Source organism: Camelus bactrianus, chromosome 2 (assembly GCF_048773025.1).
Source record: "Camelus bactrianus isolate YW-2024 breed Bactrian camel chromosome 2, ASM4877302v1, whole genome shotgun sequence".
NCBI classification, from domain to species: domain Eukaryota; kingdom Metazoa; phylum Chordata; class Mammalia; order Artiodactyla; family Camelidae; genus Camelus; species Camelus bactrianus.
Window position 1 is genome coordinate 18,339,558 of NC_133540.1, and position 26,023 is coordinate 18,365,580.

The 26,023-nt window shown below is 47.7% G+C and overlaps 2 protein-coding genes across 7 annotated transcripts in view; one reads left to right on the top strand and one right to left on the bottom strand.

Annotated features, from left to right (window-relative positions):
* PDGFC (platelet derived growth factor C) overlaps positions 1-10,655 on the bottom strand; it is a 186,451-nt gene extending 175,796 nt beyond the window's left edge. The window contains exon 1 of one of the 3 annotated variants that reach the window (XM_074376567.1): positions 9,669-10,655. In XM_074376567.1, the coding sequence (XP_074232668.1) occupies positions 9,669-9,786 (118 nt within the window). In that variant the 5' untranslated portion in view covers positions 9,787-10,655. The remainder of the gene's footprint in view (positions 1-9,668) is intronic. The other 2 variants (XM_010955485.3, XM_074376577.1) reach the window with 2 other exon arrangements.
* Positions 265-20,811, top strand: LOC123616983 (uncharacterized). Of its 4 annotated transcripts, none has more exons than XR_012511305.1 (5): positions 9,889-10,026; positions 13,971-14,189; positions 14,493-14,632; positions 17,509-18,722; positions 19,854-20,811. XR_012511305.1 is itself a non-coding variant. In XM_074376582.1 (3 exons), exons 1-3 carry the CDS (start codon positions 7,827-7,829, stop codon positions 19,855-19,857), a joined length of 543 nt encoding a protein of 180 aa, XP_074232683.1. In that variant the 5' UTR covers positions 265-7,826; the 3' UTR covers positions 19,858-20,811. The 4 variants fall into 4 exon arrangements, 1 of the variants encoding a protein (XP_074232683.1); XR_012511312.1 differs by having other exon boundaries at positions 17,509-17,788; XR_012511307.1 differs by lacking the exon at positions 14,493-14,632.
* Positions 20,812-26,023: the final 5,212 nt, after the last annotated feature.

Genomic DNA, 26,023 nt, shown 5'->3' on the forward strand with positions numbered 1-26,023 from the left:
GCCAGCTGGGCATGTGTAAACTCAGAAGCACATCTCCATCCTGCAAACACTGAGAAGCTTAAAATAGAGCCCGCTCACGAACAAGGCTGTCTGTCCTAGGATGCCGGGAGCCTGGCTTCCAAAACCTGGCATGGCATCTAGACAGCACCTCCAAGAGAATTCACTCACAGCAACTCCTTAAATACCTGGAAGTATTTCCAGCATTGGGTACAAGGGAGCAGAATGCCCTCCGCCCACCCCACCCCACCCCGACTCTGGGGGTTACTCAGTGCAAACTAACATCATAGGATTCAGTTTTCCAGGAAACTTGAAATCCTTTCCCCGGCTAGTAGGAAGGCTGCTGTCTCTGCTCCTGGAGACGGAAGAGCTCTCATGATGTTAACTCTAACTACATCATAATCTCCTGACCCTTCCCCAGCCTCCCTCCGCTTGCCATCCCTGTTGTGAAGGCAGTGTGTCATCAGCTCTTTGTTTACATAAAGCAGGCAACGGAGAGCAGTGTGGACGCACCGAGGCCAGGCAGCCTGCCCCTGCACCTGCTCAGAACTTCCAACGCGCCTAACGATGGGGGGAACCCCGCCACCGAGTCTCAACCACGCACACCAAAGCCGACCCCTGCTACAAGCCTGCCCAGAAAGTCACTGGAAAGATTTTGACTCAGTCTTAAACATGAAGAGCACCTTTCCTCGGATGCCGTCTGTGAACTGCACACTCTGGGGGGGGGGGGGGGGGCTGCCCTGCAAACAGCATTAGGGCCTTTGAATGCGCACACCCAGGACCCCTCTCCACTTCCCTCCCGCCTCTGCACCTGCTCAGCCCTGGACCCGGCTTGTCTCTCCCCCATGATGCACCTTGTCCAGCCCCTGCTCTCTGGAGCAGGCGGTTCCCTTGGTCTAGACCGCCTTCCCCTCTTTCCCTCTCGAGCCCACTTCAAAATATGTCACCCCACCGCCACCGTGGGAACTCTTCATGCACTTGTCTTCCAGGCAGAATCCACTGTGTAGTCCATCAGTGGAGGAGTCCTGAGTGCAGTAAACCCACCGCCTTCCCAGAGCACCTGGGGCCCAGAACTAAGTCCCAGATCTCGAAGCAGGAGATGCCAGCCTCCTTGGCCACAGTTTCTCAAGGGCAGAGCTGCATCTTATTCTCTAAGGCTCTGGGGCAGAGCTTAGCAAAGAGCAGATGCTCGTAAATAGTTGCTGTTTCCAAACAACGTTCTCATAAAACATTAGGCCATTTAACTCAGGAAGGAGGGGGCATGCGGCTCTGAGTCCTGGCTTGGAGTCAGACCCTGATCCAGACACCTACCAGCTGTGTGACCTTAGCTACTTGGCCAGTAAAGCCTCGGGGTTTTTCCAAATACTGCACTGGGAGGTTAGAAAGACAGACTGGGTACTGCCTGCAAACACTCAGCATAGTGTGATGCCCACAGGCGCTCCTGAGGAGCTGGCATGAAGCATCGCAAATCCAGAGACCCGCTAAGAACCCAGCCCTGAGGCCATCTGATCACCCTCAAAGGCTGCATCCAAATGCCGCCCTTCCCGGGAGCGCTTGCGTGGTTTCTCCTCAGTGGACCGGGACACGGGGCAACGCAGACCTACACCCCGCACTTAGCACCGATGTGCCGCGTGCTCTTTGGGGATGTTGGTTTCCCTCCAACACCCAGACATCCGCTTCGCCTCCATCCGCCCAAACGCTATAACAACACAGTGCCTCCTCCTTTGATTGAGAAATGGCTTGATTTCAACAGGGGAAATGCCAAGTACAAAAAAAAAAAAAATACACAGTTTGAAAATTAATTAAGAATTAAGCCCAAACCAAGAAAGCAAAGTTAGGGAAGCCGGCCCGGCAAAGACGGTTTGGCTTAGAAACAAGGCGGATGTCCAGAGAGGAGTCTGCGCCATCACCAGGGGATTGGGAATAGCCACTCGAAGACACACAGGGTGTCTGACGTGGAGGCAGGTAGCCGAGAAAACTGGCTGGACTCCGTTAAAAACGAATTCTCCAGAAGCCAAAGGTAAAAGGAGCTAATGCAACCCAAACACTTCACTCTCAACCCCTTGGCTTTAAGGATCAGTGTAATTAAGATAATTCCTCTTTAATCACTTTAGCTCCTTGGGTTCTCACATTTTGAACTTAGCAAACAATTTTTTTTAAAGGTAAATTAATCCTGTTTTGGGCAAGCCATTCAAGGCCACAGCTAAGAATTTATTTCTTGACGCTCTGGACTTGAAAGAGAAACCTGAGCCACAGAATAGAATATCCTATATAATATAGGGGTAAATAAAAGTTAAAAGTTGCTTATTAAGCCCATTTCAAAGGAATCCCAGGCTGTGCGCTCTAGAGTTCACCAAACCACACCTATGGACCCATTTCTATGGAACTCTTACCATGGAGACAGCCTGCTGTAAAAAATGTTCAAAGTTGCTTAAACAAAGCAAAGCTCCCTGTGGAACCAAGTTTTCCAACGTCAGCCTTTCTCTTCAACCTCATCAATAAACACACCAAAATACGGAAATAAACATTGTCCACCCACGGACCTGGGACACCTGCTTCAAATAAGACCCCAACACATAAGAGTAACGATTCTAAAGGAAGTATTTCAAGTCATTTGCCAAACTATCAGATTTCTACCCCAACAGAGTGTTACAGTAGACATGACGCAGATTACCTGGTCAGCTGAATTAATGTGATTATTCTGAGATGGTCGCCTTTAGTGTTCCTATAAATAATGCTTCAGGATCAAGGGAGTCCCACCTCCTCTGAAGACCCCCAAAGCATGAAACGTCCTGAAACCATAAAGAAAAGCTTTTATACAAAGTTCTGGGATTTTGAAGCCAGAATTCCATTTGCCTACTTGGGTCCCCTGTAAGGAAGAGATATCAGCATGGGAGCAGCTGCGCACAGGTGCCCTCGAGCGTGACCTTGACAAAGTCACCTCAGGGCTCTAGTCCCCGCTCCACATGTTGGTGAGGACAGGCTTCTGGGACCCCCCTCCCAAGTCCTAAGAGTCCACACACCAAACTTCCTACTGATTTCTAGTCTGTGCAAGTTCTCCGTGAACCACACACAGAAGATGGAAAGCACACTGACTTGAGGTGGGGTGGTGTCAGCCTCTCAAAATTCACCACTGGGAGGGGTCCCTGGTCCAGATCACCAGATGGCCCCATCTGCAGAATACACAGGGGTGTGCACAGCAGTGGTGCTCATGAGAGAGGAACGCCCTTAAATGTTCACAGCAGCAATGTTTACGGTAGCCTAGACATGGAAGCAACCTAAGTGTCCATTGACAGATGACTGGATAAAGAAATTGTGGTATATTTATACAATGGAATACTACTCAGCCATAAAAAAGAATGAAATAATGCCATCTGCAGCAACATGGATAGACCTGGAGGTCGTCATTCTAAGTGAAGCAGGTCAGAGAAAGACAAATACCATATTATATCCCTTATATGTGGAACCTAAAAAAAAAACAAATGAACTCATTTACAGACTGGAAATAGACATACAAACCAAATTTATGGTTCCCAAAGGAGAAAGGAGATTGAGGGAGGGATAAATTAGGAGTTTGGGATTAACAGATACACACTACTGTATATAAAATAGATAAACAACAAGGTCCCACTGTACAGCACAGGGAACTATATTCAATACCTTGCAATAGCCTGTAATGAAAAAAAATATGAAAAAGAATATATATGTGTATAACTGGGAAAAAAAGGTAAAAAAAGACCACACAGAGAGGATGGTCTATTTAATCCTGATGACAGCAGGTGCTACCCAGGCCCCGTGTGCCAGGACCTCGCTCTCCCCTCCCAGGCCCCCATGCCGAGAGGCCACAGGCAGAAGGCTGGCCCAGGGCCAGTCGCTTTCTTCCTCCAGGACCTTCAAGCAGCAGGTGGGTCGGGCCTGAGTGCCAAGCAGTGGGGAGAAGAGAAGGATAGTTTTAATCCCCATATGAACTAAATCGTCCATAGCTCAAAGTGTCAAAATCTTTGACCATCAGGGTGGCAGGTGCACGGGTCAGTTGGGAAGGAGGCCAGCAGGGTTGCCGGAGCGTCCCAGGTGTCCTGAGCCTGCCAGGCATCAACCCCCAGTTTCAGGCTCATAGATGGTCCATTTGTCCCAGAGGAACAGCCAGGCTCCTTCCTGACCCCCTGGGAATGTTCTGATGCTTTAATGACCAACGTGGTGGTACCAGCGCACGACAACTGAAAATCAGCCACGAGACAGGTGCTCCAGGGACAGACAAGGGAGATGTTGGGGGAAAAATACCACAGTTGGAGGCAGGGGTGGGGAAAAATAATTCACAGAGGCTATTTAACCAATGAGTTACACAGACATTACCCAGCATTAGACAGACATATGCTGGCTTAGTATCATGCTTTCAAAACCATCAGAGACAGCAAAATTAGACTAAGTAAATCGACGGACTTTTATTATGACTTCTCCTATCTGGGCTGATATCAATAAAAACCTATGGGGGTGGAGGGATAAACTGGGGATTTGGGATCAGCAAATATTAACTACTATATAAAAAATAGATAAACAGCAAGGTCCTAATGTACCGCACAGGGAACTATATTCAATACCTTGTAGTCACCTATAACGAAAAAGAATACGAAAAGGAATTTATGTATGTATATGTATGACTGAACCATGATGCTGTGCACCAGAAACTGACACAACATTGCAAACTGACGATACTTCAGTTAAAAAAATAAAAAATAAATAAACTGTGGGGAAAGGTCTAGGAGTCTTGGCCACATTGGGGGGGGCGGTGGTTGTGGACATTATGAATGCATTGATTCAATTATTATTTATTTAACACACATCATCACATCGTCATCTGAATGCTGTTTCTACCAAAACTGTGCAAGTTCACAGACAAAACGCAATTCCAGCGGGCCAAAGACTGAAAAACACGAGCTGGCAGAGGCTGTGAAGAAGATACGCAGGAAACACATTTCAGGAAGGATGGAACAAGAGCAGACACAGCTGGATCACAGTGCCCGCGGCGCGGTGCTACCAGACGCGCCCAGGAGCAAGGTCCGGGTCTCGGGTCGGACCCCAGCATCTACTTACAGCCATTTAACAAATGAGACACTCAGCCCTGAAGTGTCTTACAACCTTTGTGCTTTCTGATCTGTTCTTAGAGGTAAACACCAAGAATGGCACATTAAGTGTACAAGATGACAGCGGGCAGCGGCGGGGACAGTTACCGTAAAATAGAAGGGGGCTTTCTGTGACCCAGTGTGAAAAACAACATCATCATTACATAATGGTTCTTCACTGCTTCCACTTCCTCAACTGTCCCAAGCAAAGAACCAGGGGGAAGTTAAATAAAAAAAAAAGTATCTAAAAAACAAAAATCTATGTCACAAAGGTCACGCACTACAGCTGACAGACGAGCTGGCAGGAAAGCCCCTGTGGCCCTCGGGCAGAGCCTTCTCACTCAGGGACACAGCTCTAAAGGTTGTGACGATCTGCTCTGAAGCCACCACCTAAAAAGGGGGATGGGGAGTGGACTGGCAGCAGGAGGAGGAGGAGAAAGACAGACAGGCGAGCCACGCACACAAGACTGTGTTCTTGGCAAGGGGTTACGAGGGGGCCACTTGTCCCCAGAGTAAACGGCCCCACAGGCCACAAGAGCCCTGGAGATAAAGAGCAGGAACCATAAATGACGCTCGGTGGGGGGATGAGAGGAAGGAGGGGCTGGAGGGGGAGGGGGTAAAAGGTACAAAGTATTGTGCATAAAACACAAAGATGGCTCGCACCACACAGGGGCTGCAGCTGATACTTTATAATAACCATAGATGGAGTGCAGCCTTTAAAAACCGTGCATCACTATGTTGTACACCTGCAACTTGCGTCATATCGTACAGTGACTACTTTAAAAATGAGGTTCACAGGGATAGCCCAAGCAGGGCATGTCCCAAAGCTATCCTCGGAGTGGGAAGAGAAGAGAACAGAAGGAGGCTTGTTTCAGGTCAAAAGGTGAATCAGAATCCCCCTCCTGGCTGGGGGAAGGTAGAGCTCAGCGGTACAGAGCCTGCTTAGCATGCACAAGGTCCTGGGTTCAATTCCCAGTACCTCCACTAAATAAGCAAATAAATAAATAAACCTAATCACGTCCCTCTAAAACAAATAAGCGTTTTCAAATAAAATAAAATAAAAAACTCCCTCTCCAATGACACGAGACCTTATTCCAGCAACAACGCTGTGACTGGTGTCTCTTAGGGTTTGTTCCATTTTTGATGGACGTGACCTCTTCCCTGAAGCACCACCCCAGGACTGACCCCCTCCGTGCTGGGCATTCTTTTCAACGAGCGAGCGCACACAGATGGCGGTCATTTTCCCTCTGCTCTTACAGGGAGGCCAGGCCAGAAGCCCCACCTAAGTCAGGGTTCTTACCTTCTCCCTCCCTCTTTTGAGTTAAATCTGGGTGGAGACCCTGGGGTGATAGGTGAGACTTCATTGTGAGTAGTCAGGTTCAGGATGAAAGACACAAAGGCCACTTAAAATACTGGAGGATGCAATTACGTTTACAGTCAAGAGGCAAGAATTGCGGCAGGGTTTTAAGTAAACAACCAAGTAACTAGTAACAGGGTAAAGGAGACTGAGCCCTCAAACCTAACTGTGAAGCGCCTGCACCTGTCCCAGCCTCAACCCCAGCCCCTAGCACTGACTATAGCAATCAACATCCACCGATAACCACGTCCCAGGACACCCAGCTGACCCTGACACTGAGCAGGCCCGGGGGTCTGACCCGGTCGGCCCAGCAGGGGGCCTGGGAGTCTTCAAGGTAAGAGACTACCACTGGCGAGGGGCGGCTGAACGCCAGAAGGAGCTCCCACAGTCATGACAGATGAATCTGGACATTTCCTATTTAGCACCGGGAAGACCTTTCACAAAAGGATGCAGTGTGCAAACTGGGCTAATGGCATTTTCTGTGTGGCCTCCTCAGGTGGGCGGGCACTTGCAGAGCCAGACAGTCATCTAAACTGAGAAGAGCAAGCAAGCAGGCACTCAAAAACTGGTTGGAGTTTGGGATTCACAGATACACAATGCTGTTCACAAAACAGGTAAACAACAAGGGCTTACTGCATAGCACAGGGAACTGCATTCACTATCTCGTAATAGCCTATAATGGAAAAGAATCTGGAAATATATATATATATGTATGTATATGTGTAATTGAGTCATTTTGGAGGGAGGGTAGAGCTCAAGTGGTAAGAGCGCATGCTTAGCGTGCATGAGGTCCTGGGTTCAATCCCCAGTACCTCCTCTATAAACAAACAAATAAGCAAATAAATCTAATTACCTCCCCCCAAAAAACAAAATAAATAAATACATTAAAAAAAATAACTGAGTCGTTTTGCTGTACACCTGAAACTAGCATTGTAAATCAACTACACTTCACTAAAAAAAATTTTTTTTAAATCAACCATAATTCAAGAGGATGGCCAAAAATACCCACATGAGGGAGTGGAAAACGTGAAAGCCACAAAAAAAGAAGTTGCAGCAAATCTGTGGACATTCCAGGGGGCCCTCCTTTAGCGTTCACCTGCTAAACTCCAGTCACGGACCCAGGAATCCTAAGATCACCCGCAAATCACTCTGAGCCTGTGCAGGGAGACAGCTCCACACTGCCCCCTGGTGCTGGCCGGCCCCGCGGCTCCAGGCTGGAGGGGACAAGGTGTGGGCAGGGCCTCTGCCTCCAGGGACTTCCGGCTGCCCACCCTACAAGCACTAAACAGAGCCTCATCCTCGCACGCCCATTCAGAAATAAATGGCTATTTTTAGCAGCATGCATCTTAGGAATGGAAATGGCTGGGCCCCAGAAGGCAACAGACAGTGTGTGCCTGGCTTCCTGGACCCACCTCTGGGAGGGTGTGAGCCTCCCCCCGCCCACAAGGACCCTGGTGAAGTCCGGGAGCCCAGGCAGAGGTGATGATGCACGTGGATCACAAGAAAGAGGGACAAGGTCAGGGCGAGGACTGGCACAAGTCGCACAGGTAATCAGGAAGATGAGGGCCGATGAGTCAGAGCTGCAGGAGAAAGGACTTAGGACAGAAAAAGTCAAAAACAGAAGACAGAAGCCAGGGAGGGCGCGCATGGCCATTGTGGAACAGCTGGTCCGGTAAGAAGTGGTATTTTGAGCCGCATATTTTTTTTCAAAGGAGAAAGCACAAAGGTGGGTCGGGCCGTTTCCTGCCAGGGTCCACCTGGGGCGGGAGCTGCTGGGATTACTGCCCCCAGCCCTCCGCAGCTCCCGTGGCTGGAGACCCACCCGTGCAGGTGCCCCGGGCTGTCCCACCCAGCAAGCTGTAGGCAGCAACCGCGTTCACAATGGCTTTTAAACCCGGTCCTGCTGCACATCCTGCAAATGCAAACTGCCAACAAGGTCCCAGGAATCCTTATGGTATCTATTTTTTGTACTCTAGAACTTTCTGCACTTTCTTAAAGATGAACACTTTAGAGAGTTTACGTTCAAAGCTGAAGCTCTGAAACTCCCCCAAAACATAAAGTTGCTGTGACTTAAAAACCCTACACACCGATCTGATTTCCTAAGTATGCCACTTGCGTTCATTTCGCCTGGTTAACGAAGGGACAGCATGCTGGCATTCCCAATAGATGGCATACAAAGCAGCGAAAAAACATATACATTTCTCTTCAAATAACACTGAGAGCCACCTCTGGTAAACAGGGTGTTTAATATTCTAATTTTAGACAGCCTACATTAACATGGTGGTTTCACAGGCAGGATAAGATTTCTATTTACAAAGCAGTCTCAAAAAATGACTTCATAATGGGAGATCAAGAGGAAAAGAGTTTAGAAATTGAATGATGTAAATCATATGGGGTTCAGAGGCTAAGCAAATTACACACCCTGAAGCAGCCCTGGCTTTATGAAAGGAGCCTTTCTCCAGCTCCCCACAATCCCAGCCCAAGAAAACTTGCATCTGAGAGTTTTCTAAACATTTCAGGTACACTTGAAAGCTGAAAGTAATTCTCATTTCCTCGGCAGGATTAAGTCGTTTCCAGCACACACAAAATAGCAGTCACTCACCATCACGCAGAAAAACACACCACCAAAAAGGTGAGGGCGTCAGAGTACAAAGGCGCAATAAAAAAAGAAAGAAAAGAAAAGAAAAAAAAATTTTGGGCAAAAGAGAAATCCATGTTTTAATTCCCCCTGAAAATGTCCACACGGCCTCTTGACCTCTTTATTTCCTGGCTACTTACTGATTAACTGATGCCTTTCCATTGCGAGCGCTTCAATTAAGGGGGCTGATACATGTCTCGGCAACTCCCCCAATAGAAAAAAGCTGAGGAAAGTCAAACATGCCAAGACTCATTCATTTTGGACTCCTTTTTAGAGGCACTTCTTGAACTTAGAACTCTGGCAAGGAGAGGTCCTGCAAGGCGCGTTAGGGCTGACGTCCCCCACCGCCCCCAGAATGTCCCCTCTCCCGCTGCGCCTGCGGTGGCCCTCGGGTCACCCGGTCGGAGTCCGGCGGCCGCTTCCGAACTCGCAAACGCGGCGGATCCTCCCCACGTCGGTGCCCACAGGGGCGGGTGGGCGAGGGGACCCTCCCGTATCCCGCACGGGCGCACGAGGCGGCCTCCCGCAGCGGCGGGACCGGGGCCGGGGGACTCACCGTTCTGCTCCTTGGTGCCAGAGAGCTGGAGTTTACTGCTCAGGTGGGACTCAGCCCGAGTCCCGGGTCTCTGGCCGGCCAGGGCGGATGTCAGCAGGAGAAGCCCGAGGAGGAGCATTGGGCTGGGCGGGCGAGCGCGCTCTCGGCGGGCACTGGGGAAGCCGGGCTCCGGGTCGGGCTCAGCGCCGCCGGGGGAGGGCCGCGCCGGGCTGGACGCGCCGCGCCTGCTCGGGCCGCAGGGGCTCGCGGGGTAGCTTCCACATAATCGCCTCCGAGACTTTCTCCGAGGGCCCGCTTGTGCGCCTCCAGTTTGTGAAAGGGATCAAAGCAAAACCTGGACCCGAACCAGTTTCCCAAGGTTTCCACAAATCCTGCGCTCGGCCGACGCGGTGGGGGTGGGGAGGGGAGGGGTGCGGGGGGTGGGGACGCGGGGGGCCCGGGCGTGCCCACCCGTCCCCAGCCGGTCGCCAGGAGCACCTGTCAGCTGGGGGGGCCCGGAGCGGCGACCAGTCGAGGGTCGCGCGGAGCCGCCCGGAAGCCCAGGCGGCGGCGGGCGCTCTCCGATCGATAACAAAGCGGCGATCGATGCGGCTCCGCGGCCCCCGCTCCCGCCCCGCCCCCACCCCGCGGGGGAGGGGAGACGCGGGCGCGGCGCCGGGGCCGGGGGTCCCAGCCGGGCCGGGGGTGCCAGGCGCGGGGAGGCCGTGGGTCCCTCTCCCGCCCCGCGCTGCGCGGCTCCCGGCACCTGGACGGGCCTCCGCGACCCCAGCTCCCCGCTCCGGGCGCGAACCCGCTCCGCGCCGCCGGGAGGTCGGACTCCGGGTGTGCGGGGCCCTGCTCGGTGTCCCCTCCCCCGCGCCTTGGGCCTCGCGGCCGATCGGCCCCGGGCGGAGAGCAGGCCGAGCGCCGGGGCTCGGCTGTCCCCTCCCCTTCCCCACCGTCCGGGCCGCGGGGAGGAGGGGGCCGGGGGCCGGGCCAGGCGGGGCGCCGCCGCCCGCGGGAAGGGGGGAGAGGAGGGAGGAGGGAGAGGAGGGAGGAGGGAGAGGAGGCCGGAGCCTGCGCGCCCGCCTGGGCGGCCGACCGCCCGTCGGCAGGTGCCGGCGCGGCCTGGGTACGAGGGGCCCCGGCGGGGGTGCGGCGCGGGCTCCCCTCCCGGGACGCCCTGGCCCGGGATACAGAGCACGCGTGGTGCTGCGGGGACCGCGGAGGTCAGAAGAAGTGGGAAGAACTTCCTGCCCCTCTACACCCCCGTCCCCACGCCCCCCTCGCCCGGGCTGCTCCTTCCCTCCCGAGGGCATCTCCATCCCCAAAGCGCTGGCGCGGGGCCCTTGGGCCGGACTTTCTGGCCTGAAGGAATACGGGAAACTGGAAGGCAAGGATTCCCCTCCGCTTTCCAGCTCTCCCGAGCAGGGAGTGGAAAAAGCAGAAGTCAAGACATAAGGCCAAAATGATAACCACGTCGTGCATTCATTCAGGGAACACCGCATTGACTTGACTGCCTCCTGGGTCAGGCAGTGTTCTGGGAACTGGGGCCGGAGTAGTGCACAGGGACCAAAGTCTCTGTCCCGAAGAAGCCTGCCTACAAGTTGGCCCGCCTCAAATTTACAGCAAGCGAGGGCCACGCAGAGCAAAGCAGAGCGAGCTTTGGTCAGCCGGTCAATGCAGAAGATCAGACCAGGTCCGGTGCTCAGTACAGGTTGGGGGAAGGACGGAGCCTTAAGGTGTGGGCTGGAATCAGGGTGGAGTCTCGACTGTAAGGAGCTGCCCTTCCTGGCCTTGCGAGGCCATCTGTGAGTATTGAGGAGAGCTGCCCAGTAAAGGGGTCCAGGGGTGCTCAGACTGAGGCATCCTGTTAGTGGACCAGACCAGGGCTCACCCTTCCTAGGTCTGGCGAAAGGGTCAAGCCCTCTTCCTGTGCCTGGACGCCCACTGAGACCAACCAACTTGTGACGTCCTAGTCCTCTTCCTTTTTTTTTCCCTTTTAAGGTTCTCCTCAGCTCAGCTCCTCCTTGTACCCTTGAGTCACCCATCCTATCCCTTCATTCTTACTCCTTTCCGCCTTCTGTCCTCAGACTGCAGGATATGAGGGCCCATAAATCAGGCCCAGTCTTTGACGTTCGAGGATTTACAGTGTAGCAGACACAAGCATTGTCATTTCATTCACTTCAACAGCAGCTCAGCACCAGTGTGAATCCCTCTCGGCACAATAAATATGTTCCCAAAAGGTCTTGTAGATGTGGGACAGAGTGGGTGAGGGTTCCCGGTTCTGGTAGCATGAGACTTGCCATCTAGAAGACATGCTTTCTGAGCACATTTTCATCTATTTGTAATAAAACTCACTACTCCTCAGTCTTTTTAACTTTGCAAGTTTAATTTTCTCATCGAGATGTTTCTTGGCCACCTACCGAGAGAGAGTGAGTGTGTGTGTGTGGCTGCAGATTTAATCCATTTGCTCTCACAAGATTGTCAGGGTGATGACTACTCTTTATTCCGTATCATTTCATTTTGGCCAGAGCAGTGCCTGGCCCAGGGGGACAATAAATGAACACTCCTGACTGACTGACAGGTTTCTTTATTGGAGTCACTTACATTCTCCCTGGAATTTCAGCGTGAAGGTTGTATTTGAAAAGTTACAGATGATCTAGCATAATACCTCACCTCTGCCTTTCACCTCATCCACATTCTACAGATTGATTTGACAGCCGCCTTATAACTGAAGCCAGCCAGGTTCTCCCGAGTGACCCCCCCCCCAGACTAAACTGCGTCCACGTTGCCTTGTTTCCTTCCAGGGGACCCGCACTATTGTCTCTTGAACGGCCCTCCCCCTTGGCATAGTTGATTCTTTCAGCACGGTGTCCGCTGCCTGTCTCCATGCTCCATTTTGCTCATAAACCCTTCCTAAGAAAGTGAGATCCTTGCATCGAAAGTAAATTTTATATAATCCAGACTCTGCACAACTACTAAACAAGACATTTTGAATGAATGTGGCTTTGTTTTGGCCTAAAGCATTTTCCTTGAGGAAAAGCATCTGTTCCACCAACCAGGAGAACATAATTGCGAGCATTCTTTGTGGTTTTCATGTTTTCTTAAACCTTAGGAGGGAGTGCCCACTCCAGCTGGATGCCTGCAGAGAGCTACCTGCAAAGCCCTGCTGAGGGACATGCTAGAATGTACTTGGGTATTAACCATGATAATTTGGGAGAAGGAGGGTGGGTGTCACTCCTAAAAAAAGGGTTTTTTGAAGTGAAATAAGATTTAAAGCCAATTCTCCATTCAATTAATCACTTAACACCCAGGAGGGCAGGAACCATGGGGCCTGACTTTTTCTCAGAAAATCAAATGTTAGAAGTTTTCTTGCTCTCTCTTCTGATTCAGCACAAACACACACACACACACACACACACACACACACACATGCATGCAAAATTAGTTAAGACTTTTCCCAGAACTTTTCAGTATTGTAGTGGCAGGTAATGGAGTTTGAGTTTCTTTTCTGTGCGGAGAACTATGACCCACCTAAATGTCCACTGTGTGTCTATAATGGCTACTGAGCAAAACTTCTCCACTCACTTTGGTGAGGCTGGGAGCTGGGGGTGTCATTAGTGAGCAAAGCGAATGCCGGCACCTCAGCAGGAAAAAAGACTGCTCAAGGGGGAAAAAGGAAATGCACTAATCTCTCAGAGCATCCTTTTCTCTCTCCACTGTCTCTACCCTGAGAAACACACAGCCTTGCTATGTCTCAGTACTTCAGGTCATATTAATACTCTGTTTTCCCAACCAAAAAACTAATAATACAACACACTTTTCCTTCTACCTTGTTTATCGAGATCAGTCACCCTCTACCTCCCAGTGTAGCAACTGCCAACTAACCGAGAAAGGCTTGCTTGCTGAGACCAATGGTCGAGGGTTGTGTTAAGGCCTGGCTCTCGAAAGGAGCAGGTGCACGTTGGGAGATGGAATGTTAGAGGTGAGTGGCCACGAGAAATAGGTGACAAGGACTAGCCTTCAGGTGGCCCTCTGTGGCTGTTCCCATTCAAGTGAAGCTGCTTTTTCCTTTGGGAAATCACAGTTGAGTATGCAAGATTTCTTTTTGAAATCTCAGAAGGGCTTGTCTGACTCAGAAGTCAGAGGGAGTAGGCCGCCTGAAATAGCCCCAAATAAAGAGGAGCCCTGGTGACCTTGGATCACCAAACAAAAGCTGATTTCACCGGGAGGCGGGAGACCGGGGACTTGGTCCGGCTTTACTGCTAACAGACAGCACAAACTTGACCTCAAAATCCTCTCTGCTCCTCTCCTTTACAGGAGAGATTTGCCATGGAGTCTGCCTCATTCTTCTCACCCCTTTGGAATTCTTCCATTCTGTGAGCTACCACAGACAGTGATGAAAAGGCTTTACCAACGTAATGGTGCCGCCATGACAATACGCGCATGGAACACGTTGCAGAGGCTCAACTCGAAGGCGCCTTGGAGGCCAGCAAGAGATGTTGAACATGCACTTCTCCCTACATTCGTCCCATCAAGGTATCTCTCTTTTATCTGTTATTACAGTTTGGAAAGACAAGTTCTACTGAGAACCAAAAAAAAGAGGAGGAAGAAGAGTTGGGAAATCCCTGGCCAAGGCAAGTCTCGGGAATTGTACTGAATTTGGGGAAACTGAACAAATTATGTGTGGGTATCCTCATTTCAATTTTTATGTATTTACTTTTTCATTTTTATTGAAGTAGAGTCAGTTTCCAATGTTGTGTCAATTTCTGGTGTACAGCATCATGTTTCAGTCATACATATACACACATAGGTTCCTTTTCATTTTCTTTTTCATTATAGGTTGCTACAAGATATTAAATCTATACAGAAGAAATTTGTTGTACACATTTTAATTTTTAATATGTGTTTGATATCATGGGAACAACAACAAAAGGGGCCAGTGTGGTCCCAAGGTCAAGAAAAATAGCTGTAGCACATCGGTGAGTTGTAAATAAGAAAGTGACATTGCTGTGAGCCAAGAACGGAAGTCCAGTGTCCTGCAGTCCCGTAGAGTCCCCCTGGTGACATCTGTACAGCCCTGAGAGCAAGGGGCATCCCCTAAAATGTGGACAGCCACCAGCGCTGCGTTTGGTTGCATCCTCCCGTCTCTAAGATGCCATTTTTCTCTCCCCGGAAATCACGTGTCGGATAGGAAGGCTTTTGTCCGTGTCATGACAAATCGTAGTCAAGAGGTCAAGATGCAGCTACAGATCTTCCTTTCTTGGATACTGACCCTCTCCTTTCAAAGGTCCTGGGAGAAGGACCCTTTCACTTTGTGATCATTGTGTCAAACGTGATCCTTCCCTTGGCTACGAGCCTTTGTAAAAGAGGTGCGTGGCCCCAGTCCACTACTCAGTGGACGTTAAAGAAGTCTAGTTGGTTAGCAGAAAGGAAAATAGAGCTTCACTCATCTGCCATTAAAGTAGCCTCAGCTGCTTTTGAAGTTCAAGACAGTTCAAGGGATTTTCAAGTCCTTTTCTTCTGTGATTATGACTGTCTGCCATCTGCCATCTTCATAGGAAGAAAAGGACTTGCTCTCTTCTGTCCTAAAACAGCCCTGCAACATCCTAAGGCATCATTTTCTTCTTCCAGTTTTATTTTTATTGGCGCAAATTGCTCTGATGCATTCCCCATCTTCCTGGACCACCTTTTCTCCTTCCTCATCACCTGAATTGTCTTTTACACATCCTCCAGGACATTAAGAGGGTAAAAAACAGTTTTTCTCCTGCTGACAGCTCAGAAGGATTTATAATTAAACAAATGCCAACCAGGGAAAATAAATGGAGGGGAGAGTCATTCATGTTCAAATTTACTTTTTGAAGCACCTGTCATGTCCCAGGAGCTATCAGATGCCTGAGGATATATTTTCTCATTTCATCTTCCCACCAGCCCCTGGAGGAAAGTTGGAGTTTCCCTCGGTGATCACAGAGAAATGGAGAATTAATTTTCCCAGAGCCACACTGATGCAGGAAAAACCGATGTGGGGCGTGAGGAGGGCTGTGTCCCAGGTCTCGGTTGAGTCCCTGGGACATGCCCCACCAAGTGTGGGCCCTTGGCTTCATGCAGGAAAGAATTCAAGAGTGAGCCACTGTTGAGTAAAGGTAGATTTATTTAGAGAGATACATACTGCACAGAGTGTAGGCTGTTTCAGAAGACAGGAGAAAGGCCACGAGGTGTGGGGCTGGGCACTCAGATGAGAGTAGAAGTAGGTGCACACTCCACAGACAGTGTGAGCCGTCTCCGAAGGGGAGGGAGCAAAAAGGCCGCCACGAGGCACCATGTTGCCAGTTTTTATGGGCTCAGTGGCTTCATGTGCTAATAAGTGGAAGGACTAACTACCCTGGGGAAGGGGCTGGGATTCCCAGAAATTGGCCATCTCTCACTCTTTGACCTATTGTGGCTAGCCACAGGACTGTCATGGCGCCTGTGGGCGTGTTATTCACCATACTAGTATATTACAATGAGTGTGTAATGAAGCTCAAGGTCTACTAGAAGTCAGATCTCCCACCATCCTGAGCCTCAAGGCTTCTGGGGGTTGAATCTCTCACCATTCTGGTATTAACTTCTGTCTTACTCCTTGAGTGGCTGTGCCCTGTCCACTTCCTTCCTGTCTCAACACCACAGGGGACAGGCACGGTTATCATTTCTCTCCTGGTCTACCCCTTCGACTCCTGTGACTCTCACTGGACACTAAGGCCCTGGATTTTGGACAGAAACCTTCCTGGGTGACGCTTTTATAGGTTTCTCTAAGTTCTCTTCCTGATGACTGCCCTCCCTGGATTTCGCTCAAGGTAGACTCGTGGGATGGGAGACACACGTTCCCACGTGTCTGAGAACAGAACACGACACTCAGACAGCTATCTTTCTGGAACAGCCTAAATAAAACAGTTGAGCCAGGAGGCAGCGGTGGTGACTAAGACATCATGGGGAAGCTGGCCTGGGGGTTGAAGCCCACCCAAAGCGCGGGCTCCCTGAGCCTCCTGTTCATCCCGGGCGAAGCCAGTCACCCCAGATGCCTTCCCCTGGATGTCTGTGGGCAGTTAGATCAGAGGATCCATCTCCTGGTCTTGGAGGACAAAGGGAATGAATTATCATTCCTCCTTCTGTACTCATGATTGCTACCGAATCACAGCATCGGGGCTTGGGAGAAATACACTATTTTCCCAGTTGCTCCCTTTGAAGACTCAATTTATGATTCACCGTAGATGTCAGCGTCTCAACCTCTTTTTCATAAGATTCCTACCGGTCTCCCTCCACCTGTTTCTAATTCAAAATTCCTGGTCAAGTTTTTTTTGGTTTGGTAATTTTTTGTTTGTTTGTGTGTGGGAGGTGGGTTTATTTTAAAGTCTGATGGCAAGGCAAATTAGCATCTTCACTGATAATTTGACAAAGGTGTTTTTAGATTGGTTGGAGTTACTGAAAGCACAGAGGCTCCAGGAAATGACTAGTGACTTATTAAGCCCTCAGGCAAGCAAATATCTTCCCCCTTGAAGTTCTAACTCTTTAGATAAATTCCATTTGTATCTGAAAGGATATATTAGAGAAAAGACACTAGTGGCTGTCATTTTTTTTTTTTGTCCCACTGGACAGTCAGTGGAAAAAAAATTCCTTACTTTCTTTTGTGAATGGCTTTTTAGACACACATAAAACCAAAGTGAAAAATGTGAGAATCGGCTAATTATTATAGCTACTATTATTCCTATTTACTGAGGCAAATGATTATACTACACACCTGTTAAAAACAAAAACAGAAACAAACAACAGCCTTTTAAGAATTCAAAGTACTTCCTAATATCTTTTTCTTTCTGCCTACCAGATTTCTGTTCGAAGATGATTATCGCTGTGAAACCCACTGTCAGGAGTCTCAGCCCAGCTCAGGGGAAAGAAATCTCTTGTTCTGCAGAGTCTGTTCAGTCTGGCCTGGGAACCCACTGTCACCTGTTCTGGGAGCTAGAGTAGTCTGCTCATTTTCGTTCTGCATCTTGCCAAGCTGGTGACACCTTACTACCCTTTTTAATGAAATATCCACAGTGAGGTAAAGTGCGCTGCAGCAGAATCCTCTCCCACTTCCCAAACAATGGGGAAACTACAACTCTGTGAGTAGATACTCATTGAATCCCCATTTTTGAAAAAAATGGGGTAGGGGGAGTTAGGTTTATTTGTTTATTTTGTTTATAATGGAGGTGCTGGGGATTGAATCCAGGACCTCATGCATGCAAAGCACACACTCTACCCCTGAGCTATACCCTCCTCCTCAAAGCCCCATCTTATAGTTGAGAAACTGAGCCCCTGAAAGGCTTTGTAAAACTGGACCAAAGTCACACGTTTATAAGGACCAAAGGCAGAATTTGAATCTGGGGAGCTGGTTTCAGAGCTGGCATGTTAATCCATCTCGTTTTTAGTCCTCCCTGCTGTTAGTACAGTGCTAGGTGTGGTACGACCCCAAAAAAGACGTTTCAAACCTAGGAAGTGCACATTTCTATTAAGCACTTGGTGTTTATTTGGTAACTCCGCACAATTCGAGTCATAAGTATGTAGTTTAAAACTCTATTGCCGACAACAAACTAAGTCATTCTGCTTTTGTCTGACATGGAAAGGACAGTGCCCAGAGTGTACAGGAACTAGACATTGAGTCGATGAAACCGTCACTGTGTCTCAGATGGAATACCCTTTTCCGTGGCTACAGACATGAGAAATGAAGCTTCTGAAACCTTATGAAGGAAAAAGGGTCTGCTGCCCTGATTCTTAGCAATAAAACCTGGCTGTAAAATCACCGTTACTGTCTTGCTGGTGCTGACAGCCTGTGATGAAGGAAACTTACAATATGTATTCAAGTATGTTTCTGAAGGACAGAAGGAGAAAAATGCGAAGTTAGGGAGATGACCTCCTAGTTTCTGGGTGAAGGTGAACATTCTAAGTTGGAGACAGAGTTTCTGTTCCCAGTGACCTTGAGATTCTCATGGACTTGACCAAAAGAGCAACCTGTGGAGACCCTCAATGCATCCATAAAAATGGATCATTGTGCCCTCGGTGAGTGCCCTCTAATGTGAGGCCTCCAGTCATCTTCCTTTGTGTTTGTTCCCACCCCGGATAAACCCTGGTCTTCTTGCAGTGTCTCCTCCCCACAAAAAGCCCTCCAGACCGCTCTCTGCCTCTCCTATGGTGATGTTCCTGCAAACTGTCCTCAGATTACCAGCCTGATCTGTTTAAACACAAATTGATCACAACCCGAGCCCCAGGTCTTAAGGTCTCAGTCTCCCTTTGTCTGCAGGATACAAACTTCTCCTTAAGCGTGATCTGCTCTGCCCTGTAGGCCGGGCCTCCCACTCCTGCAGGTCTCGGGGTTTCCTGACATACCTCAATTCCTGTCCTCAGGCCTGCCGATCTTTGCTTCCTTTCTCATGCTCACGCCACAAGGATAGATTCCAGAACTTATTCTAGAACATTCTAGAGTTCTCTTCCATTACACTTTTCTTTAGAGCCTCTTTTTCCTAGAACTTAACGTATTGCACTGATCATAGTGTAATAGCTGATTGACTACGCGCCAGGTGCTATCTTAAGAACTCCATGTGTCACCGGAGTTGTCACCGTAACCATAGGAGACAGGTGGATTTAGCGAGTTTTACAGAGGAGCTGTGTGGGGTACTGAGAGGCTGAGCAATTGGCCTGAGACCATTCAGGAGGAGAGCGGCAGAGCTGGGATTTGAACTCAGGTAGCCTAACTCTAGAGTCCATGCACTTGACCATCACTCTGCCTCTTATCAAGGTTGTCCAACAAGTGTTTGGAGGCAGTGTAGACAGACGCCCAGTCATGATCCAAGCTTTGAAGTCAGAGGTCCCCGTTTCTCTCTCTCTCCAAAGGCTGTTATTAATTCACTGGAGAGTTTTATAACTAATGATGTCTTAAAATGAAGATAACCCTCACTCATTTTTTGACTAAAGAGGTCTTTCTGTCCCCTCTTCTTTATCTCCGTCACTAACTACATTACCAGGGAAGTCTCTCATCCTTCCGAGAACTTTCTAGGATGAGTCCTTAACCTCGCTGCTGCAAATTAATGATTATCTCCTCTAGTTTATTTGATAGACCCTCCCTGCAATTGACTGTAAACTCTCTGATGGCAGAAATTTTGCTTTCTTGCTCTCTTTCTTTTTTTTGATCAGCTAAGGATCCCTGTCCTGCCTCTCAACTGCAGTGTCCAATGCCAGGTGCATGCGGTTCCACGTTTAACACGTCTTTTAATCACTGCTGAGTGAAATTAACAGAACTATGAAGCAGCCAAATGTACTTACACCCATGATAAACCTTCACAGAAGAAAACCAGGTTGGACAACAGCTACTTCTGATGGAGTTAGGGAGACTGGAGCCACTGAAGTTCATGGTCTTGCTTGGCTGTCAGAGGATTTTATACAAGGAAGACCTACATCATGGAAAACAGCAGTCAAGCAGCACTGATTTCTGAGCTCACACCTAAGTGAAATTTATTCATCTCATTTCTTTGATGAGCTGGAAGAAGACCAGGGAAGCATTTTCCAAGATGGAACCCATGCAGAATCTGTGTTTTCACAGATACCATGGTCACGTTCACTCCACAGTATTACTGAGGCCTGGCAAACAGCCTCTACTTCCATTCCTTGACTGGTTTAAATATATGGTAGAGAAATTTTACATGACAGGTGGTTCACAAGACTCTATTTAATAGCCTACCTGTTACAGCCAAGATGTAATGATTTTGGAGACTAACTTCTAGGAAAGACCTCCTTCCTAGTTTGAAATCATGATGTCAAATGAAGTTCTTCTTTTTTAATTTTAGATTTTGAAGTTTGTGTTACAATTTAAAATATGTGTGTGTGTGAAAGTGTGGTTTTGAACTAATAATTGCTGACTGCTGTAGCCTGGCTAGAGGAAAATTTAAGAGCCACCAAGCTAAAATGGGACATGAAATGTCCCTGTTTTATGGATATTCTTATGTAAAGTAAATTAAGGAAGTGACGATTCATTTTGCATCTCGTGTGCTTTGAGCAGTTAATTATACTGTGAAATCGGACTAAAATTTTTCTAACTACATAGAATGAACCAAACACACTTCAACAAAAATAAATAAAAATGCTATTTATAATATTTCCTTTTTCCTTAGTAGGTTTCATCTGATACACTTAGTAGGTTTCGTCTGAAATAGTGCATTGGCAACTGACAAGGTATGGAGTTTCCAAGCAATGCTCCATTTAAATGTGCCTTGTGAAGCTGATCAGACACAAAACTGCATGGGAGAAAGGGAGCATGTATTTCTGAAACTACGAGTGAGTTTTCATTAGAAATTTAATTTTGAAAGATATAAAAAGGGCTTTAAAATATACCAAATGCTGGTGCAGGATGGTAATTTATCATAGGGCATCGTGTTACAATGCTAAGTGCCCACAATAGAAATTCTGTGCTCTACCACAATTAGGTACATGACTTTAATAACGACAAGAGAAAGTCAACTATTCTGGTCCTCAGCTTCTATAACTGCAAAAATAAAAGTTCAGCTAGTTGATTTCAAGATTCTGTTTCCAACATTTTCTGATTCAATTTCCAATTCTCTGATTTTTTTACTAGAAAAAATATATTCTCATAATCTTTATTGTGAGTAGACAATTGCTTTTTAAAGAATCTTTTTATTTTCTTTAAAGGGAAACAGCCTGATTCCAGAGAGATTTTTTTGGCTGGACATCCCATCAAAGCAGTCATGATGTCTTAGAAACCTGCCTACCTGAACCTTAAAGACTTTTCTAGCCAGAGGCAGAGTATAGCTCACGCTAAATTTTTTTTTCAAATGTTTAAATAAACAAAAAAACACACAAACTTACTAAGGAGCAGGGCAAAGAAGGTGGAATCTAAAAAAAAAAAAAATAAAGAAGAAAGCTTCCAAGGGAGAAAGATAAAGATCCTCTAATCAGAATTTCCATTTGTTTAGAAAAGTCTATTATCTGAATTATTCTCCAAGTGTTGAACAGTTTAGGATTCTTAGACTCCCTTTGGTCCTTATCTTTCTATATAAATACGAGTTATGAAATGACAGTGGCCACTTTCTGTTTGGGCCTGTGCCGATGGTTCTGTGATGTGTGAACTCCTTGGAGCACCAGAAAGGGACAGTGATTGATGGCTGCGGCCAGTCTTCCATACACATGCAAATTGTGTTTGCATTAACATTAATAGTGTTTAGATGTAGAAGGAAACATCGCCTTTATCATTACATAATAAAATGACAATGAATATTAATAATTTCTAGATTTAAATGTAAATTAAAACCACTGCAATTATTAAAACTTGTGATGTCTGCTATGGGTTTGTTCTTTGCCATTCTCTGAATCTAACATTGTGTGGTTATGCACATTGATAACCCCAGGAGGCACATACAGGGGACTCTGAATCTGTTACTATGGAGACTATTGGCCATATTTTAAAAGAAAAAGCAACCATTATTATGCATAAATTTAAATATCATTCTCCGCTTTTTTAAGAATTGTTACTGAAAATTAAACATCACGTTAAAAAAAATGTTTAACTCCTATGCCTCCTATTTTTCTTCCCAAGGAAAATACAGCTGGTTTCAACAATATGAACAAATAAGCTGAGTTTTTAAAAACAGTGAGCTACAACTTCTGTTTTCCTCTAAAAATGCTCCCACATTAGTATGTACATGGGCTCTTGAGACTGATCTGGGTCAGACCATAGCTCTGTCCCTTATCTGATGTCTCTTACTGTTGGTAACAGGAAAGGGATCACAGAGAGGAGTTGGAAAACACAGGGGACGTATTTTGAGACGTATCTGAGAATGCTGACCAAAATGATTTTTAGGATGAGTGGACAGAACAGCACATTTACCTTGTAGTATTTACCAATGTAAATTGCCATTACGAACATTTTAGAAAGAGACTCTTCCAGATCAGGACTCGTTAAGACTGTATTGATATAGCTGCATTCTGAGCTTGGTAATTTGCAGTATTTTATTTATTATTTACCCTTTTTCTAACAAATATTAACTATGTGTGTCAGGCACTGTGCAAGGTCTTGGGACAATTGAGGGCAGCCTAGATGAAGCCCTGAGAAAGTCTGATTTGTAGGCTTTGGGTGGAGAAGAAAGATTGAGGAGAGGGGCTGAAGAACCAATCTTGTAATAAATCAGGAGGCGTGGTCACAAGGGCTGGGCCCAGAGTATGCATTCCATTGTTGGAGGTCAGGAAGGTGGTTAATGGAACCAGGTAGAGAAGGTGCTGGATCTGGGAATGTGGAGGTCACTGCTGACTGTGAAGAAAGCCGTGTTAGTGGCCAGGCAATGACAGTAGGTGGGATGGAATGAGTTGGGGAGGTAATTGGAGATTGCTTTTCAATTTAAAAAAATTCATTTATTATGACGTCTATGAAATTAATTTGTGCACTTCAGGCACACAGTTTGGTAAGCTTTGCCCGGTGTAGACACTGATGACACTGAACTGATGGGAATGACCGTATGAAAACACAGCAAGAAAGCAGCGCCTGTCAGCCACCATTGTTCCCTGTTGGTGTTTGTTGGGGTCATTTGCAAAAACACTTATTGCGCTTTAAGCCTTGTCTCAGGAACTGCTTCTAGGGGAATGTAAGCCCCCGTTGTTATGGACAGAACAATTTAGTCTGACGCAGGCCCCAGGACTTCAGCACTGAGCCAGGCCCCCGACTCTTGGCAAGTTTTGTGTGACAGAGCACACGTGTGTTTTCGGGGCATCCAGAGAACCTACCAGGTCCTGCTCAGCAAATCTGATTCCTCAGCCCCACCTTCTTGAGACAGGAGGGAAGGGGGCAGAGCACAGCCATTAAGAGAATGGCACAGCCCTTAGCACCAAGATGGCAGAAGACTCAACTCCCAGTAGACCCTGAGCTTCAGTCCACACTCATTGAAATACAGTAGCTGCCAAATGGCACTCCCACAGGCGCTGGGACAGTTTCAAGGCTGCCCATCAAAGGTCAAAGGGTGAGTGGTGGCCCAATTCCTGGGCATCCCAGCCCCTTCCCCAAAGTGGTTGGAGTAATCCTCCCACTTGTTGGCATGTGAAGTTACCGAGCCCATAAAAACAAACAACCCTGCAGCTCGTGGCCGATCTCATCTTCCTGGCCAGCTCCATGCTCTGAGGCCCCCCCGCCCCCCACTCTCCCTTCTGAGGAGGACAACCCACATTCTGCCTATGGAACATACATGTTCCTGGCCTTTCTCTGGCCTGTTGAGACGACCTGCACTCTGTCTATGGAGTGGGCATGTCTCTGAATAAATCCGTCTTAACTCTACTATGACGCACTCTTGAATTCTTTCCTGCGTGAAGCCCAAGACATTCACTTAATGGGTGCATCCCAAGGACCCGCCTGGGACCTGGGACGTGACCATCCTCTCGCCCCCTTTCCCTTGCATCGCTCTCAGATAGCGAAGCCCTCTACATCACGTGTATGGGACTCTGAAATGAATATGCTCCATGAGTCTCATTCCAAGGGCTGATCCCAAATATTTAACTGTTTGTATGACACCCACATATTGGCCTCAGTCCTGGAGCTGATTTGTGGAGGCTTTACGTTGGGCTGGGGTAGATCTTGCGACTGGATTTTGGAGAAGACCAAGGGGCCCTGGTGAGGCAGACAGGGGGCCAGGGTGTTTGAAGGGGGGACTACAGGTACGGAGAGGGAGCCGGACAGAGACAAAGCCTCATGACGTGCCGTGGGACCTGTGTGCTGGAAGGAGGAATGTTTCCATCTCACTTCTTTTAAACCCGGTTTACAATGAGATTTCTTTTGTTGTTGTTGTCTTGTTATTTACTTGTTTATTTGTTTACTTATTTATTTTTATTGAAGTACAGTCAATGACAACATGTCAATCTCTGGTGTACCTACATGCAATGAGGTTTCTGTCACTTGTGAAATAAACCCTTCAGGCTGGTTGATCACCTGAGGTGGGGTCTGAGAAAGCATCCCCAATTCCTCCTCTCCCTCCTAGTGCAGGGACCACCAATGCCATCTTTGAAATAGTTCTTCAATCTGCATCCCCCCGTCCTGGTGTTATTGTTCTATTTAAGGGCTTCGTTATCTCTGCCTGAGCTATTTTAGCTGCCGCTAAGTTGACCTTGCTGCTTCGGGTCTTATCTTTCTCAGATTCACACTCCTTCTTTCCAGGTGTGACCGTGTGGCTCCTGTCCTTGAAATTCTGCAGTGTTGTCCGTCGGGACAGATGATGCAGCTGGACAGTCACCAGCCTGTTGTCTCTGCCTGTCCTTCATCTTCTAACTCTGCCGCTGGTCCCCGCGACATCAAACCACATGCATTTTCTCCTGCGCATCAGGCTGTCTCTTGCCTTCAGACTTTTACTTCTAAACTCCTCCCCTTTTCCTCCCTGGCAGGTGTCTGTTTACATATGAGGTCACAGCCCTGACACCATTTCCATCTGGAAACATTCTGGATAACTCCGTGCTGAGTCACAGGACTCTTCTCTGTGATCCTGGAGCCGGAGAACCTCTCCATCCTCCCACTTGCCACACCATGTTACTTCTATTCATTCACATGTGCTCACCTCCCATCCTGGTCCCCAGAGTCTTGGGAGAGGACTTGGGACACAAAAGCACATGGCGGACATTCATTAAATGTTGGCTGACTCAGAAAATACCCATCCATCTGAGCTTAATACACAAATGGAACATGCTTTAAAAACTGTATTTTAAGCAATGTCAATCCTCTTGGAATTTGTGACTGACATCCCACAGACTCTATGGAGTATAACAGAGTCCTTTGGGAAAGGTGTTTGTTAAAAACAAAATTAGCCACATTAATTTATAGATAGAGTTCTATTAGGAGCATAAATTTAAAAGTACATTATTGTTCTGTCATGAAACTACTAGAAAGGTATTGAAACTACACGTGACAAGTGTGCGAATTGGAGTCACTCGTGTTTCACTGCCTCCTTCACCCCAACAGAGCCAAAGAAAAAATTGCCAAGAATTGTATTCATAAAATAGCAATAATTTTTCAACAACTGGTAGGCTCCCCTCACATGAACAGGAGAAGATTAAAAATATGGGGTTATTGGAAGCTCATGGCATCAAGTCAAATGTTGACAGGCCAAGTCCTGTGAGCATATTCTAAATCTAATAAATTCCAAACAGGAAATGTGTATCATTGAATCAGCACACCCCTGTTACCAGGCACATGGCATTGTACAAAAAGCAACATTATATACTTTTTTGATGGTAAACAGATGTTATTTAAAAATATATACTAATAAGTCCACAAAAACTTGAAAATTTTCTTTTTAAGTGTTAAAGAATTATTATTGTTCATT

Bases quoted from the DNA above. Each gene is read 5' to 3' on its own strand.
- LOC123616983 (XM_074376582.1), top strand. From the start codon at position 7,827: ATGGAAATGGCTGGGCCCCAGAAGGCAACAGACAGTGTGTGCCTGGCT. The intron at 8,147-13,970 runs GTAAGAAGTGGT...TCTCCTTTACAG, and splicing joins ATTGTGGAACAGCTGGTCCG to GAGAGATTTGCCATGGAGTC.